The 17117-nt window shown below is 37.7% G+C and overlaps 2 protein-coding genes and 2 long non-coding RNA genes across 5 annotated transcripts; 2 read left to right on the top strand and 2 right to left on the bottom strand.

The window, feature by feature from the left end:
• LOC109949455 lies at positions 317 to 3066 on the top strand. Its single transcript, XR_002271921.1, has 3 exons — positions 317 to 668; positions 843 to 930; positions 2541 to 3066. It is a non-coding gene; the product is annotated as an uncharacterized LOC109949455 (long non-coding RNA).
• LOC109949985 lies at positions 5213 to 7717 on the bottom strand. 2 transcript variants are annotated; one of them, XR_002272338.1, is made up of 3 exons: positions 7293 to 7717; positions 7102 to 7223; positions 5213 to 5867 (listed from the first exon to the last, which is right to left on the bottom strand). It is a non-coding gene; the product is annotated as an uncharacterized LOC109949985 (long non-coding RNA). The 2 variants fall into 2 exon arrangements; XR_002272337.1 differs by lacking the exon at positions 5213 to 5867 and adding an exon at positions 6558 to 6639 and having other exon boundaries at positions 7293 to 7713.
• On the top strand, positions 10126 to 13870 carry LOC18773338 (protein TRIGALACTOSYLDIACYLGLYCEROL 3, chloroplastic). The gene is made up of 10 exons (XM_007205410.2): positions 10126 to 10648; positions 11018 to 11146; positions 11751 to 11846; positions 11978 to 12055; positions 12155 to 12216; positions 12358 to 12433; positions 12529 to 12636; positions 12895 to 13070; positions 13165 to 13249; positions 13431 to 13870. Exons 1-10 carry the CDS (start codon positions 10451 to 10453, stop codon positions 13467 to 13469), a joined length of 1047 nt encoding a protein of 348 aa, XP_007205472.1. The 5' UTR covers positions 10126 to 10450; the 3' UTR covers positions 13470 to 13870.
• Positions 14083 to 16837, bottom strand: LOC18774361 (leucine-rich repeat receptor-like protein CLAVATA2). Its single transcript, XM_007206361.2, has one exon. It carries the CDS (start codon positions 16363 to 16365, stop codon positions 14173 to 14175), a length of 2193 nt encoding a protein of 730 aa, XP_007206423.1. The 5' UTR covers positions 16366 to 16837; the 3' UTR covers positions 14083 to 14172.

The following is a 17117-nucleotide window of genomic DNA, read 5'->3' as shown; positions in this document are numbered from 1 at the left end:
TAAAAAGATGACGAATATTGCGACAATAAAGGTTTGAAGTTATGCAACCCAAAAATGTTTGGTTTGGTCTTTTTATTTTGTAACTCAATGAAGTGTTGTTATGTATAATAATTTTGAATAATCTTGGGAGTCATAGGTAATTTTATACGACAGTCGCAAGAAAGGCTATCACTACTGGACCAATACAAGAGGATGGGCCAATGCGAATAGAAAGTGAGGACACGCGGCCAAGTCAAGGGTCGAGGCAATTAAGTAAACCTTCCTATCCAAAACGAAACGACATCGTATGAAGAAGAGAACCTTCCTATCCAAAAAGGGCGCCGATCTCGCAAATGATTAAACCTTAACCCTCGGGCCCTTAGAGTCCCAAACGAGAGTGAGAGGAGATCTGAGAAAATGAGAGATGACAAACACAGAGGTGGTCTGGAAACCCTAACAATGGCATTGGCTCTGTGATAGGAGCCTTCGCTGGAGATCAGAGACATGAGCGTGAAGAAAGAGAGAGACGACACGACGGGGCATGAAGAAAAGCTCCTCCAATGCGATTCTTGTTTTGCGAGGTTTAACGCCTCGATGGCCGCCATTGATCCACGATCGGATCCGTTCAAGATCTCACCGTTGAAATCGCGTAGTAATTAACACCAAGACCAGAGATCTGATGGGGCTAGGTATGGGGGTTTCAGGACCCTTCAAAGTTGATTTTGAAATTTAGGAATTACTTAGGTTTATGGTTTACGGAGATCATTTTTTTGATTTGATGGAGCGACATGCCTGAGGAATTAATTTGTAGGTCGGTCTTTAATTCAATGCATTAATGCGTTCGCTGTTTGCTTCCATTCCAGGTACACTCCCTGGCAGCTTGTTCAAGATGCGATAGGGTGCGATGTGGATTAATAGAGGCACTGACAGCGGGCCTTCCATATCTTTAAGGTTTTACCCCTTACTCATTTAAGCATGTGGATGTATGTTTTTCTTTTGTAAAATGTCATCTTTGGTTTTTAAATGGAAACAAAATGAGCAAAATAAGTTTCCAGAGTCAATTAGCATACTATTGTTGAAAACTTGAACGATATATCTGACAAAAACAAAATTGGCACACATTATGGGAGCGCTTTGAAATGGCATATTTTTGTTGAATGATGTATTCTGATATGTGGGAGTGGGGGACGGTATCTTACATATGGAATCGGGAACATTGTGACATTACATCAGTGATACACGGTGGCGTGGCAAATTTAAAAGTAATCATTTGTAGCAATATTGGATGGTCTAATAACCATGCATAACTAGACTGTTCGACAACTTGATGTTCCGACAAAAAGAGAACATCAGATGATAGGGGTTTCTCTAACTTTCAATGTAACATGAGGTGAAAGACATTAGAACGGGAAAAGGGTTAGTGTACTATTCAAATATTGTCGCACACAATGTTCTACGCAATGTCAGTAATCTGAGTGTTTTAATTAGACTCTCCTTCTCAACTTTTCAAGTTAGGACGAGAATGCAAGGAGTCTCAGAAGTTCTCAGTATTTTCTTTTGCATCTATGCACCCAAGCAATGTTTATAGGTTGGAAATAAAATTTGAAGCAGTAAATTTCATAGAACTAAAGTTTATCTGTCCACAATGTCAAATATATACGGAGGATAGATTGGCAGTTATAAATTTAGAAGTCTATTCAGTCTCTCTCTCTCTGGTGTTCTGTTATATTTCCTAGTTGTAGTTGTTACTCATCAATCTTAATTTGATATAATTTTTCATCGTAACTGTTTATCATTCTTTTTTTTGTTATCCATCGAACCTTTGGATTGTGTAAAAGCTTGAAGATATATAACATATATATCCGTGTATTTGGCAGGTATTATTTTTGGTAGTAAAATGTTGTTTAAAATGAAGTTATGAATATACAAATGTAGTAATAGAGTATTTTAAAATGTTTCTTCAGGATGTTGTGTTCTGGTTTGCTATCTTTAATATTCAGTGGTTATCCTACATCAAATGTTCTTCCTATTTGTTGCAGCATCTTGCATTTTAAATAAAAGAACCTGTTGTTCTATGTTCTTTTTTCTTATTGACACAACTGTTCTTCCTATAATTCCCACTTCGTGCATTTTAACTTTAATGCCCCTTTTTTTTATTCTATGGTTTTTTTTATATCCTTTTATATTACTAGCTTTGGAGTTAATCCACATTTTAAAAACTCTATTCGTTCCCGAAATGCCAGCGCTGAAGTCTGTTACTGTTAGCTTTTTATTTTGTAGGTAATTTTTGAGGATTGATGTTTCTTCTAGAGACATGCAATGATGATTTTTGTTAGTTTGTTCGTTAGTGTGACGCTTTCTTATGTTTGTTTGTTGTTTCATACTCTAGCACATTCAGTGGTTCTGCTTTGGTTCAACTTATTATTTTGCACCCTGACCATCTGGTTTATTTCAGTCTTATTCCAATTGTTATTGTTTCTGATGGTTCTAATTGTTTAATTTGTCTCAACTTTTGAGTCCTGGTAATATTTTATTAATTGTTTAACTCTTTTTTTTCCCAGGATATCTAAAACCAGAGGCTACCAAGATTTTGACTCAAATTTCCTTTTCGTTTTTTTTGTGACTAATTTGATATAATTTCAATCAAAAAAGAAGTCTGTATAGTATCAGTTCTTTTATTTGAGTGCTGCGGATTGTAGTAATTACAAGCAAACCACATCAACTTCTTTATGGTAGCAAGCTATGTAAAACAGTCAAAGCCTCCAGATGTAGACATCGAAGAACCAACCCAGCTCTCCCATCTTTACCCATGAAACTCTCCAACCAGCCAGTCGAAATCGAACCAGACGCCTCTCAAGAAGAAACAGCTGCTAGTTACATCCGAAGGAAAGAGAGGGCAAAAAAGGGAAAACACAAAACAATCAGCTAAGAGCAAAACCGTGATTTCACTGTGATGATGAGAAAAATGAGTTTGCAAAACAGTAAAAAGAAAGGTATTTTCGTCATTTCACTGTGCTTAGCTACAGTGTTTAGTTGCATTGGGTTTTAGTATATATAGAATTTGTGTGCATGGTTTTCCTTTTCTTTTGTGAGACTCTTGGAATATACATTAGGGCCAAATATTTGTTGGGCTTATCGATACTTCCGACCCGCAATACTAAATTGGGCGTCGTCAAGTGTACCGCACAAAATAGGACTACTTAAAGGCTCATGAAAGACAAAATGGACCCAATGAATGGTCCATAAACCATCAAAAAAGCCCAATGGAAAGCCAATAAACGACAAAGTACGCAGTAAAGAGTTCCTAAGCGACAAAATAAGTCAACAAAGGCCCAACAAACTGCAAATAGGCCCGATGAATGGACAGTAAACGACAAAATGGGCCGAATAAAGATAAATCAGGCCCAACTAAAGTTCAAACGACGAATACAGGATCAGTAAAGAGCTGCTTAACGACAAAAGAGGCCCAATAAATATTAACTAAACGACAAAGCAGGCCCAGTGTAATTCCACAAAACGACAAAATAGGGCCGAAGAAGGACAATAAACGACAAAAGACATCCAAGAAAGCGACAATAAACGACAAAACAGGCCCAACTAAGGCTCATACAACAAAATGGGCCTCACAAAAGGCCACTAAACGACAAAGTAGGCCCAAGAAATGCCGTCAAAAGACAACGCAGGCCCAATGAAGAGGTGTTAAACGACAAAATCGGCCCACTAAAGAGTTACTAAACGACAAAGTAGGCCCAATGAAGAACAACTAAACGACAAAGTAGGCCCAATGTAATTCCACTAAACGACAAAATAGGGCCGAAGGACAATAAACGACAAAAGACATCCAAGAAAGGCACAATAAACGACAAAACAGGCCCAACTACGGCTCATACAACAAAATGGGCCTGACAAAAGGCCACTAAACGACAAAGTAGGCCCAAGAAATGCCGTTAAAAGACAACGCAGGCCCAATAAAGAGGTGCTAAACGACAAAATAGGCCCAGGAAGAACAACTAAACGACAAAGTAGGCCCAATGAAAAAACTAAACGACAAAACAGGGACAATAAACGACAAAAAGGTCTCACTATGGTCAATAAACGACAAAATAGGATATGCCTTTTTGTCGTTTATGAGCCTTAAAATGGGCCTGTTTTGTCGTCTAGTGGAATTCTTTGGGCCTATTTTGGCGTTTAGTGCCCTTTTTGTTGGGCCTATTTTGTCGTTTAGTGGTTCTTAATTGGGCCTGTTTTGTCATTTAGTGGATCTGTTTTGTCGTTTAGTGTTTCTTTATTGGGCCTATTTTGTCGTTTAGTGACCTTCTTGGGCCTACCTGTCGTTCGGAGGCCTTCCTTTGGGGCCTATTTTGTCGTTTAGTGGCCTTTCTTTGGGCCATTTCTGGGCCCATTTTGTACCTTGCAGTGGGTTTATTGTGTCATTACTGGGCCTTGAGTGGGTATACTTTATCGTTGATGGACCTACTTGGTCATTGATGGGCTTTCAGTGGGCCCATTTTGTCATTCACGGGTCTTAAGTTGGCCAATTTTGTCGTTAATGGTTCTGTCGAGGGGCAGATTACGCCGTTAATTGGCCTTTTGGTGGGCTGAATTCATCGTTCATGGGGCTATAATTGGGACGACATTGTCGTCAAAATCATCCAAACATATACGGGGTGCTCGACCTAACTTGTCATTCTTCACTCTTATTTGGTTACTTTGAACGATGAAGGGGCCATTGCTTTCTCAGACTGAATACGCAAGCCCATAATTGATAATGGCGCAGTTCCAGAAATTCCAAAATCATTAAATAAATAAAAATTGCATTGAGCTAACGGGCTCAATGTTAATCATCCATCACAAATGTTAAGGGGTTGAGGGGTCCCAACTATTCTAGTTATTAGGCCCAACCAGTGAAAATGCATTTCACCAACCTACACGCAGATTATAATTTCCATCCAACAACAAAAATTTGACCTATTAACCAAATCAGTCCTGATCTCTTGGACTACAGGGGTCCAAGAGATTTGTGATCACTCACCATTGGATGTAAATTCAACAGTTCACTCACTCTTGTACTCCTTTTAAAAAAAAAATTTTGAACCATTGGATTAATATCCAACGGTGGGTGACCACAATCTCTTGGACTCCTGTGGTCCAAGAGATCGGAACTGTTGACTAAATATAACATCTAATTTTGAAGTGGATTTTCCTAGGATTCATGCACAGAAAAAAGAAACAATAATAAATCGTCCAGCAACCTTTAATAATTCTATTTGATGAAATTTGACATCAAACCAAAGGATATACTGTAACATGCTAATGTTCCACTGATGAAAATATGACCATGATTCTGCAACTCACATATCCCTGCAAGGGCAAAGTCAGTTTACAAGTCTGACATTGTTAAAAAAAGACAAATAATAAAGGAAAACGGATAACCCTCAGTCAGTTAGAAAACAGTCTATTTTGACATCACGGTGCACTTACTCTGCTCTACAACTAAGAATTAATCCAGTGCTGCAAAAGACAGTCTTCTCATCACCCATGACTTATCAAAATCATGTAAGGAAATGAATAAAATATATTAATATAAATTCATGTTATGCAATCAACTAAGGTTTGATATGCATCACATATGAAACCGGATTTTGAGCATTCACACAGAGACACACAAAAGAAGAAAAGCACAGAAACGGATCTCTGCAGATCACGAAAGTCAACATTGTCCATTTAGTACTACAGCCCTAAAGATGAGTGGTAAAATTCTATATATAGAAGATTTAACGTAATTTGTGATAGGAGAAAGTTCAAGGTCTTTAAAAGTAAGTCAAACCCAGATTGCAGATTGGGTGTGTCCAAGACCCCATGAAGAATTCCTTGCTATATTTTGGACCCTGCAATGCAAAGAGACCAGCGTTTTTTTGTCATTCGTATGAATTTTGGAAATTACACTTCCATCAAATCATACTTGCCCCTGTGTTGTGACATCACTTGTAAAGTAGGTAGGGATGGGGCCCAAATGGATACCAGTTAGGTGGTGGTGGTTAGTACACATGGGTGCCCATTGCCCATCCCTAGTCACAGTTAAAAAAAATTTTAAAAATAAAAAACAAGTACATAAGATAGGATCTATTTGAATAACTCAAACCCAAAGGTTCTTACAGTTACCCCTAACAAACTCTAGGAAGTTGAATTAAATGCTTAAGGGAAGCAGGGTTAACATCCTATATAAATAATGGTATGGTTTAATCTTCAATGAAAATTTGAATATTTTTACAAAGTCTAAATATGTATTGAAATGTCACTGTCTCTGTGTGTGTGTGAGAGAGAGATGAAAAATATGAATGGAAGGATGAAGGTCCTTTTACTAAGGCTTCTCTTTTCCTTCCCACGGGCTTGTCACAGAATTCTATAGAAGTACCACATATTGTTAAGCTTTAAAGTTTTAAGACATAAGAAACTATCATAAGGCTCAAAGGGAAGCTCACTTAAAGAGCAGACAAAAGATCATTCTACACATTGTAAAGAAACAGGAACAAATGGTGGTAGTATAAAATAAACGTGCCTGTATGAGAATCTTTTTGGAGCATCCTTTGCAGAAAGGTATTTAGAAAGTGACTTTCCTTGAAACCAAAGTCCAGATTCATACGTTTTTTCAAACACAAGCTACAAAAGAAAATGCAAAATCAAAACCTCTTTAAAAAATACATAGTTTGTACAATGAGCTCAAAGAAACTTAAATTTGGACTCAGCAGAAATTTAACCATACTTGAGATGTAGATAATGTAAAAATGGTTTTTCTCTTTTTCCCTTCTGTTTTTTTTTTTTTCCTTTTTCACCACCAATTTCTTGTCCTCAAAATAAGGGAGGATATGAGTTGGTGATCAGAAGAACGCTCTCTGCTCTCTAAGATCCCAGATCTTTAAAAATTTGCATCTGGTGCATACCTACATTGAAGAACCCTAATTCGACTCCACTCCATAAACTTCATATATTGTTTGAATGCTATTATTTCTACAACTATCACCGCACGTAGTGAAACCCTAAGCGTTCTTCTATCACGCAAAGGAATCCTAGAATTAATACAAGAAAAACGTGTGAACAGAAGAATAGGGCAAAGATGCTCACCCTTATTAACACAAGTCTATTATCACGCCAACAATGAGGAACTCGTGGACGGCACCATCGAGATCTCGTACATTCTCGCCATTACCGTCGTTTCCTTAAGAAAAAACACATCCTCTTGCGATCTAAATACAAAACCCTAGAATTAATACAGGAAAAATGTGCAAACAAAAAGATAGGGTAACGGCGCTCACCCTTATGGACGACATCGTAGAGAGCTCGTGAGTGTATTGTTGCCATTGACGGTGGCCTGCGAAGCCGCTTTGTTCTCCTTTGCCATCGAAAAGCCCTAACCCAAACGATGCTAGTAATTCTCAGGAAGCTAGCATCGTCGACATAGTTGCCGTATTTCTGAGAAAGACAGATTTCTGAGAAATACTAATCATCGATCTGTCTTTCTCTAGAAGATCAGATCGCGCGAATGTAGAAATGAATTCCTAGAAAAAGAACAAGCAAAATTTTCTCTAGCAAATCATAAAGTCGGGCCTTGGTTTTCTATCGAAATCCTAGCCCTGGGCCTTGATTTTCTAGAGAAATCTTAACCTTGGGCCTTTGATTGTCTGAAAGAAACCCTAGCTCCACGGAGTTATAGTCCTTTTACCGAGGTAAAAAGACCTTATCCTTGATGTTTTGGACTAAAAAAGAAGACCATCGACCCAAAAAAAACGGTGACTAAAATGAAGACGCGTCCGTGTGTGAAGTGTTTTCTTTCTTTTTATTTGTTATTTGATTATAAAAAATGTATGTATAAACTTAGAGAGTTAATTATATTTTTGGTCACTGAAATTTGATTCGAAATTAAATTTTGTCATCGTGATTTCAGTACTTCAACTTCGTCAGTTTATTTAATTAAAAATAATTAATATTTTAAAAAATAATTAACTTAAATATAATATTTAATACTTTAATTTCGTCAGGTTATTTATTATGTTCTTTCAGACCACCTCTTTTTGGTTTTTTTTTTCTCTTTTATTTCCTCCTCTTCCTCTCTCTTTCTTTTCTAGGTTGCTCCATCGCCCCATTTCTCTTGCCTTTTCATTCCTCTTCCACCTCTTAGGGAGCTACTCTGTTTTTGCATAGCAATTTTCAGTTTTTTTGGTTTTTTTTTTCCTTTTCATTAGTTTTTGTTTTTCCCTTATCTTGTTTGCTATTTCTCTCGTTCTGCTACTTCCCATTCTCCCATGCCTTGGGCTTTTTGGTGGAGCTGGTCTTTTCGGTTTGAGCTTGTTTGGCTGTGTATGTGGCTCTCTTTGAGAGTTGGGTGCCTCTCCCTTCTGTGGTGTCTGCTTGAGCCTTGTGCTCTGTGTTGAGAGGAAATGTCTCATCCCAATTTTGTGTCCTTCGTTCTTCGCCAAACAACCCCTTCAACTAGATTTATTTCTTCCTCAACTTCTCATCCTCTTTTGGCCTTATCCTCTTTCAGGATCTAGATTCTCCTTTGGGATACAACAACCATATCTATAAGCGCTTTGTTGCCCATTTCTTGGATTGTATTTAGAGCTTTTGCTATGGTTCTTGCTCTGGTGCTTGCCCCAATACTCTCCATTCTCTTGGTATTGGTCTTTTGGTATATACCTTGGTGTTATGATTGGTTATTGTGTTTCTCTTAGGTGCATTGGCAGATTTGGGTGCGTTAGAGAATGTGACTTTTGGAGGAATGTTCGAGGGTTGATCTATTTTCGATTTTTGGTGGAAGATCGGTGGGTCTCTATATGTAGCAATGTTGACATGTGTGGTGGTGGTGTACCTCTTTTGTGGCAATTATGGTGCGGTCTCCGTCCCTTTCGAGGGTGACAATGGCTTTGTATTGTAATTTGGTTTGATTTTGTGACGGGGAAGACTATTATACTATACTGTACTGAGTTTAGTTTAATCTTCTCAGTTTTGTGGTAATTTGTTCCTTTAGAGCATCCACAATAATGCTCTCTATTTCTTATCTAAAATTTAGCAAAAAATATAAGAAAGCTATTTTAGGAGCTCTCTAAAAAATTTCAACTCCAACCATACTCCATAATTTGCAGATTTGGGTGTGTTAGAGAATGTGACTTTTGGAGGAATGTTCGAGGGTTGATCTATTTTCGATTTTTGGTGGAAGATCGGTGGGTCTCTATATGTAGCAATGTTGACATGTGTGGTGGTGGTGTACCTCCTTTGTGGCAATTATGGTGCGGTCTCCGTCTCTTTCGAGGGTGACAATGGCTTTGTATTGCAATTTGGTTTGATTTTGTGACGGGGAAGACTATTATACTATACTATACTGGGTTTAGTTTAATCTTATCAGTTTTGTGGTAATTTGTTCCTTTAGAGCATTCACAATGATGCTCTCTATTTCTTATCTAAAATTTAGCTAAAAATATAAGAAAGCTATTTTAGGAGCTCTCTAAAAAATTTCAACTCCAACCATACTCCATAATTTGGAGAGTCATAAATGCTATAACTCTTTTTTGATTGGTCTATCCCTATTAAAAAATAAAATAAAAAATAGTTAGCATTAAATAAAGGTTTGAAATACTTATTAAATAAAGCAGCATTAAACTATAGGGAGCCACTAAGAGTCTTTTTTCTCTCCTCAGATTTAGGAGCTCTTAGAGGACTCCCTATTTTAGGAGGTGGATAGAGAGTATAGTTGGAATTGCATTTTTACGATTCCTCCCTAAAATTTGTCTAAAAAGGTAGTTTATGGAGCACATTGTGGATGCTCTTAGTTGGTCTTTTTGGCTTTTGTATTATTTGTTTGTTTTCTCCTCATTTATGGGTTTTGAATGAACATGATTGATTTTACAACCTAAAAAAAAACACTCATTAAGAAATCATTTTTTTACCTATTATATCATCACACAATTTTAAAAATTCCAAATTAGTCATCTATTTTTAAACTAAATAACAAAGACATTTTAGTAATTAATAATTTCATATAGTTTAGTAAACAACTTCAATAAGAATACAAAATCTAACCCTCCTCAATTCATATGATTTAGTAAATAACTTCAATATAAATACAAAATCTAATTATCATCAATCCAACTCATCCTCAATTCAATTACACCGGATCCAATTAGTAAAGATGCCATAATTGCATTCGACTCAATTGGTTTCTCTTCTCTTCTGGGCTTTTTGGCCCACGAACTGATCTGCGACTCCCTCACATTCACAAATGTCCACCACCTGGAACCCGAAACTGCTTCCAAAACTGTTCTTACGCGCATAATCTGATCTGGGTCTTCTTCAAAATCGCAAATTTCCAAATACCAACGACCTAAATTGCTTCCAGAAGTGGTTTTTAGTCGATAATTTGATCTGGGTCTGACTCAAAAAATTTACGCCTAGAGGTCCAATTGCGCTAATATTAAGCATGGTTTCTCTGTCCAATTCATTGCTGTTTCCTCTGACTACATCCAGTGGCTTTTCTCGGTCGGTTAGATTTGCAAGGACAACCAATTGGTGTAGTACTAGTGACAAACAAAAGGGAGAGCCCAGAAACGTTTTATGTGCTTGTATGGCGCCTCCCCCGAACTTGAGGAGCGATGAATCTTTTGCAGCAAAATTTGAGGTAAGTCCTTAACAACCTTTTCCCTCAAGTTATTGTCTTTGAAGGACTAGTCCTTTGATTTTTTTCCTTAATTCTTTTATTCAAGCAACCATCTTCTATGCTTATTTGGCATCTATTGACATCTACATTTCATCGGTATTTGTCCGCTCCTTTTTATTTTCTTCGATAAGCTGTAATTGGTGAAAAAACTTGTCTTTGATTGATTTGAATCACTTGTTTTTGGTTGATATACTTATAGGTATCGTTTTGTTTATTTATTTTCGCCCATATGTATGTGGGCAAAGTGTGCAGTTTTCATTTGACTATGGCACAGTGTTTTATTTTGTTATAAGTTTGAATAATACAAGTTAACATTTTGTGTCTCACCAGGATTCATTTAAATCAGAGAATTTAAGCACAGTTCGGGAGCCTGAGGATGATTCTGATGTTCTAATCGAGTGTAGAGATGTCTACAAATCATTTGCCGAGAAGCATATATTGAGAGGTGTGAGCTTCAAGGTGAATCTGATTTCAACACATATTAAGTTCTTTTGATTATGTCTTTTTAGTTGTTTCAAGAATTTATGTGCATTTCTTTTGTGAGGATGTAGCATAGGTCTTTACTTTGCCATTATCTTCTGACTAGGATATAGTTTCCTAGTTAAGCGTGCCAAAAGTTAATTCTTTAGCTTGGAATTTTGGCTCATAAAAAAATTTGAAAACTAATTATTTGCTTCAGAACAGGAAATCAATGCTTAGTTCCCTTCTTCATCAGTACGTATTTGTAAAAAGGAGTCGTCAATGCACTATTTGGATTGAATGGCATTTGGCTTATGGGTTAGGTGGTAGATTGTTATGCTTATTGAAGGTCATTCGGGTTTTGCCCCAATTAACATAGTTTTGAAGGTTTGCGTAATTATGGTATTTGGTTTTTTTTTTTTTTAAAGGATTTTCATTACTTCTCTTTCTTAGCGATGGGCAACAATCTGTGTTGTTGTTTTCTTTAATATTGCTGTTTACCATGGGATGTACTGCTGGTCTTCCTTTCATTAGTTTGTGCTTTCTTATATTATAATTTTGTTTCTCATAAAAAGTTATTGGTCAATGGTGGATTCATTTATAGATTAGACATGGCGAAGCTGTTGGAATAATTGGGCCTTCTGGCACGGGGAAATCTACAGTTCTAAAGATTATTGCGGGGCTTCTTGCTCCTGACAAGGTTAATAGTTAATCCGGTTCTCATGTTGTGCTCACCTTTGTTTAATTAACTTGCGTTTACACTTTAATGAGCTTCAATGAGCTTATTATTGGTTCTCTTACATAGACTCTGTCCATTGTGTAACACATCAGGGAGAGGTATACATTCGAGGTCGAAAGAGAGATGGTTTGATAAGCGATGAGGAGATATCTGCTCTTCGGATTGGATTGGTAAACTTTATTATTAACTGGTCTGCTAGGGGTTATCCATTCTTTCTGATTCACTTATATCCAAAAGGTCTTTTAATGCATTTATCTACTATCTAACAGGTGTTTCAGAGTGCTGCACTTTTTGATTCTTTGAATGTTCGTGAAAATGTTGGTTTCCTTCTGTAAGACAGCTTTAGATTCTTTTGAATTTTGGATATTTTTTTATTTTTTTATTTGCATTGATTTCCACTTAATTGCATAGGGCTGATAGTTTACGTTTTAATAGAATATGCGAAAATATAATTCATTCGTTAATTGATTAGGTATGAAAATTCGAGCATGCCCGATGATCAAATTTCAAAGCTTGTGACTGATAGCTTGGCTGCTGTAGGGTTAAAGGTATGTATAAAATATCAATTTATCAGTCTGCAATGATGCTACCTTCTCCAACTTACTATCCAATTTATTTATATTGTACTTTGTCATTTGTTTAGGGTGTTGAGGATCGATTACCTTCGGAGCTGTCTGGTGGAATGAAGAAACGAGTTGCTCTGGCTCGGTCTATAATTTGTGATACTACAAAGGAAGCCATAGAGCCAGAGGTATATTGAGCAGCTGATAGATTTATTTTGTTCTCTATCGACTTTCGTTTCCTTGGATAATGTTTGCGTAACTGTTTTAGTACTCAATTGAAACTATGGCCTTTTAGTGGTTCCCATTGCATTACTTCATAGTCATTAGCATCATCCCTCCGAGTTTAGGATGTAGTTGTGTACTGTGTTCTCATGGTCTGACTCCGACAGAGGCAGTTGGTAGGGCCTGTCTCCTGATTCCTGACAGTATTCTACACCCTTCCACAGGTGCTCTTATATGATGAGCCAACTGCTGGACTTGATCCTATTGCATCTACTGTGGTAGAAGACCTCATCCGCTCTGTCCATACAAAAGATCAGGCAGCGATTGAGAAGCCTGGGCAGATTGCATCTTATGTTGTTGTTACTCACCAACATAGTACCATTAGACGAGCTGTTGACAGGTTGGGCTTCATACAAATTGTCATGTTATTATTGAACACTTGCGTTGATTGTTTCATATGTGTTTTAAGCAAAGCATATATTCAATGTGTATAGGTTATTGTTTCTCTACGAGGGCAAGATAGTGTGGCAAGGAATGACTCATGAATTCACAACCTCCACAAATCCAATCGTTCAACAGGTAATGAGAAATTTGGTTTTGCAATGAATTAGTTTGACAACATGTGCAATTAGATAGTTTAGGCATTGGTGTTCATAATTTGTTTCTTCTGTCAGAATCAGATAGTTGGGATATGTTTTAAGCTTTATGATGATCCGGATTCCCAGTACTTACTTCTTTATTTTGTGAGTGTTGCTTTCAGTTTGCTTCTGGGAACTTGGACGGCCCAATTAGATATTAGAGCTTGTGCTTGGTGTGCATACTAGACAACACATGGCCCCTGAGGACTGCTGCGTACCAGTGGAGAATGCTGGGAAAATGGGTCAAATGGTGCCTGCACATTCAGGCTCTGCCTCCTTTCTTATATAATTATATTTCATTTCAGGGGGTTGGAGCTCAAATAAAACAAATTTCTCAGTCGCTAACAGAAACCATGGCCGTGCATCTGATTCAAGAGAGCCAGCATCTAAATTAGGCATATGGCGATTGGCAGGATAATTTGCGCTTTTTTCTTAATTATAAATTACTGTTACCTTTCTCTAGGTTAGTGTCAAATTTATGAGATCGGGACCTGCTTTCATCCCCATTTGTCAAGGAGAGTGCATTCGAAACTTAATAACATATAATTGATCTTATTTCTAATGACAGAAGACTATAGCATTGCCCAAAAGCTGGTACATGAAATAAGACTCAGGCTAGGGCCAACCAACGGCATGCCATTGCCTGATTATTGTTGTCAATATCATTGAAAACAAGGTCATGAAAGCTTATGTCATGTTATTGTTGCACTCTCAGTACCACGTTCCGAACAGCTAGGTTCTATGTTAGCAAAGCATGGAAGAACAAACTCATCCATTAGTAGGGGTCAACAAAAAGCAATCTAGAAAAAGAGTAATTAAAATGTACATCTTATCGTTTTCCTCCACATCAACATGTACATTACACTAAGCTTTTGTCTGGAGAATGTAATTTCGTGCTCGAGGTGAGCAAAAGAGGGCCAAACCCCCAAAGTAGAAACTGAGGAAAGCGCTTAGACAAAAAACCCAAACAGAAATCCACCCCTCGTCCTCTTCCCCTTCAAGTGCATTACCTGGCACCACGGGGAGGCTTGCTGGGTCACACCCTCCATCAGAGGACTCCAAACACAAATCTGGATTTCCAGCAAATGCTCCTGGAAACCTCCAATATCCTTGTTTCTTTGTAACAAATCCAGAGAAACAATTATATGACAAATCCAAAAGAGTCAGGTCTTGAAGGCTGGAAATGTTTCCAGGAATATGACCTGACAAAGAATTGTGTGATATATCCAAGGCCCTTAATCTCCACATCTTCTCTAAATCAGGAACACGACCCTGAAGAAAATTGTGTGACAAATTCAGGTATTGCAAACCACGTAATCCAAATAGTCCCACTGGAATCTCCCCATCTAGCACATTGTTAGAGAAATCAATTCCAACCACCGAAGATAGTACATAACTGAAGCTTAATTCAGTGCTACCAGTGACAATAATAAAAACTTTTGTATCCGCATTGTGCATTGTACCAAACGGCTCTCTCTGCATTTTATCAAGCTCTCCATTCTTAAAATTTATGCTCATGTTAAAGTTACCATCTGGTATGAAGCCAGAAAATTTGTTTCCTGAGAAATCCATCATTCTGATCACTTGAAAAGTAAAGAGCCAACTGGGCAGATTTCCACTAAATTCATTTTGAGCTAGGGACAGATACCTGAGGTTCGACCATTTGGTGATTGCATCACTCAAAGTTCCAGAGAGATTGTTGGAGCTGAAATCTACAATCTCCAGAGATTTACAGCCTGCTAAAGTAAGTGGGATCTCACCAGATATCTTGTTGTTGCTAATGTCCAGTATCTTCAAGCTATCCAATGCATCAAGTTCCGGTTGAATTTCACCAGAAAGATTGTTGTTATTGAGTATCAATGCAAGCAGCTGAAAACAACCAACGATGTTCAATGGAATTGAACCTGATAACAAGTTGTGTGAGAGATCAATCACTTGGAGATACGTCAAATTTCCAATCCTCGCTGGAATTTCCCCAACAAGAAGATTGTTGGATAGAAACAAGGCCTGCAAGCTTTTCAGTTCTGTAATCTTCAATGGGATTTCACCGGAGAAACGATTGTGAGATAAATCAAGAAGAACAAGCCCAGACTTCTCAGTTGTCTCTGCAATCTTGCTCGGAAGGTGACCAGACAGATCATTGTTACTCAAGTCCAACACAAGAAGCTTCTCTGAAAACACAAGTCTTGGAGATAATTCATAAGACAAGTGATTGAATGAAAGGTTTAGACGCTTCAAAGCTTGAAGTGAAGCCATACATGTAGGCATTCCTCCCATAACAGAATTGTTAGCCAGATTCAAGACTCTAAGAGACTGAACACAAGCAGAGAAACAAGGCAAAGTACCGGAAAACTGATTCGACCCAAGATTGAGAAACACCAAGGATTGGTGAAAATCACTTAGAGTACCAGATAAATTATTGTTCCCGAGATCTAAATATTTCAAAGATTTCAAGTACAACAAGCTTTCAGGAATTTCCCCATGAAATGAATTGAAACCTATATCTAGTTTTTCCAATTGTGCTGAGAAATTACCTACCCACCAAGGAATAAGACCTCCCAAATCCTTGTTACCATTCAAAACAAGTTCTTTCAACTGCCAAAGCCGCATAAGTGTATCAGGCACAGTACCGTAAAACCTATTGTAACCAAGATGTAGAGTTTTGAGACTGCGTAGAGTGCCAAAACATAACGGAATTGTGCAAGTAAAGTTGTTTCCGGACAAAACCAAATGTTCAAGAAATGGAAGTTTGCACAAGTTGGGGTGAATTTGGCCAGACAAGTTCATGTTGGTCAAGTTAACTGAAACCACTCTGCCAGTCTGGTTTTCGCAAGTGATTCCAGTCCAGTTGGTACAGTCATACCCAACCCAGCTGGACAAGCTCTGGCTAGGGTCTTGGAGGCATGACCTAAAAAGCAAAACTGAGGCTTTGTCATCTGGGTAAAGATCAACACTTTGAGAAAGGTTTGAACATAGAAGCACAAAGAATATCAGTAGCAGTGCACGAAAGTTGAGAGGATTACAGTGGCAAAACACTGAAACCCATTTGTGTTCCATGACTAACAAATAGAGGGTTTAGACAAGTGAAAGAAGGTTGAAGAACAACAACAGCTAAGCTTGGCGGCAGTAGCTGAAAAATTAAGGCAATCACAGCGATGAAAAGCTAAAGCCCATCTTTACCAAGATGGGTTAGAAGCTAAATATTGGACAAGCTGAAGAGAAAGCTCAGTGGCAGAAGCTATAAATTAGACCTACCACAGGGGTAAAATCCGAAAACCATCTTGAAGAAGATGGATAAGAAACAAAATCTGCTAGTCACACTTAGAAAAACAAGAACGTGATGTGATATTGCGTTGAAGTACGTGATAGCTGAAATGTGCAGAGACAGAGTTAGAGAGAATGGGACTTACAGATGAAAATGATGCACACTGTACTGTAGTAGAAGAAGCAAAAGAATATGGAATTTGGAAAAGCCATTAAAGCTTCTTTTTCCCTTGGCCTTTTATTTATTCCATTTTCTTTTGAAGTGTGATGAGTGTGTGTGAGTAAGCTCAGGCGCGTGGGCTGGTACTGGAATGACCGACCGACCGACCCGTGAAATTGGATGGATCCATTAGAAAGGACATTGGGCTGGGCTACCAAATTCACTGGGAGCAATCAGAGGGAAAAAATAAAAAAAAGTGGAATGCTAGCAACATTTTCTCTGATCTTCTTCATTTTTTGCTTGACATGTGTCATTCTCATTACACTTAAAATAATATCATTAATATATTATACAAGCTAATTTTTTCTTTTCACATTCAAGTTTA

This window comes from Prunus persica, chromosome G6 (assembly GCF_000346465.2).
Source record: "Prunus persica cultivar Lovell chromosome G6, Prunus_persica_NCBIv2, whole genome shotgun sequence".
Classification (NCBI taxonomy): Eukaryota; Viridiplantae; Streptophyta; class Magnoliopsida; order Rosales; family Rosaceae; genus Prunus; species Prunus persica.
This window is presented reverse-complemented; position numbering and strand designations above follow the sequence as displayed.

What these genes read in the sequence shown, in the direction of transcription:
- LOC18773338 (XM_007205410.2), top strand. Translation starts at nt 10,451, where the DNA reads ATGGTTTCTCTGTCCAATTCATTGCTGTTTCCTCTGACTACATCCAGT. An exon ending in CTTTTGCAGCAAAATTTGAG is followed by an intron (nt 10,649 to 11,017) that starts GTAAGTCCTTAA and finishes GTGTCTCACCAG; the next exon opens with GATTCATTTAAATCAGAGAA. An exon ending in TGAGAGGTGTGAGCTTCAAG is followed by an intron (nt 11,147 to 11,750) that starts GTGAATCTGATT and finishes ATTCATTTATAG; the next exon opens with ATTAGACATGGCGAAGCTGT.
- LOC18774361 (XM_007206361.2), bottom strand. Translation starts at nt 16,365, where the DNA reads ATGGAACACAAATGGGTTTCAGTGTTTTGCCACTGTAATCCTCTCAAC.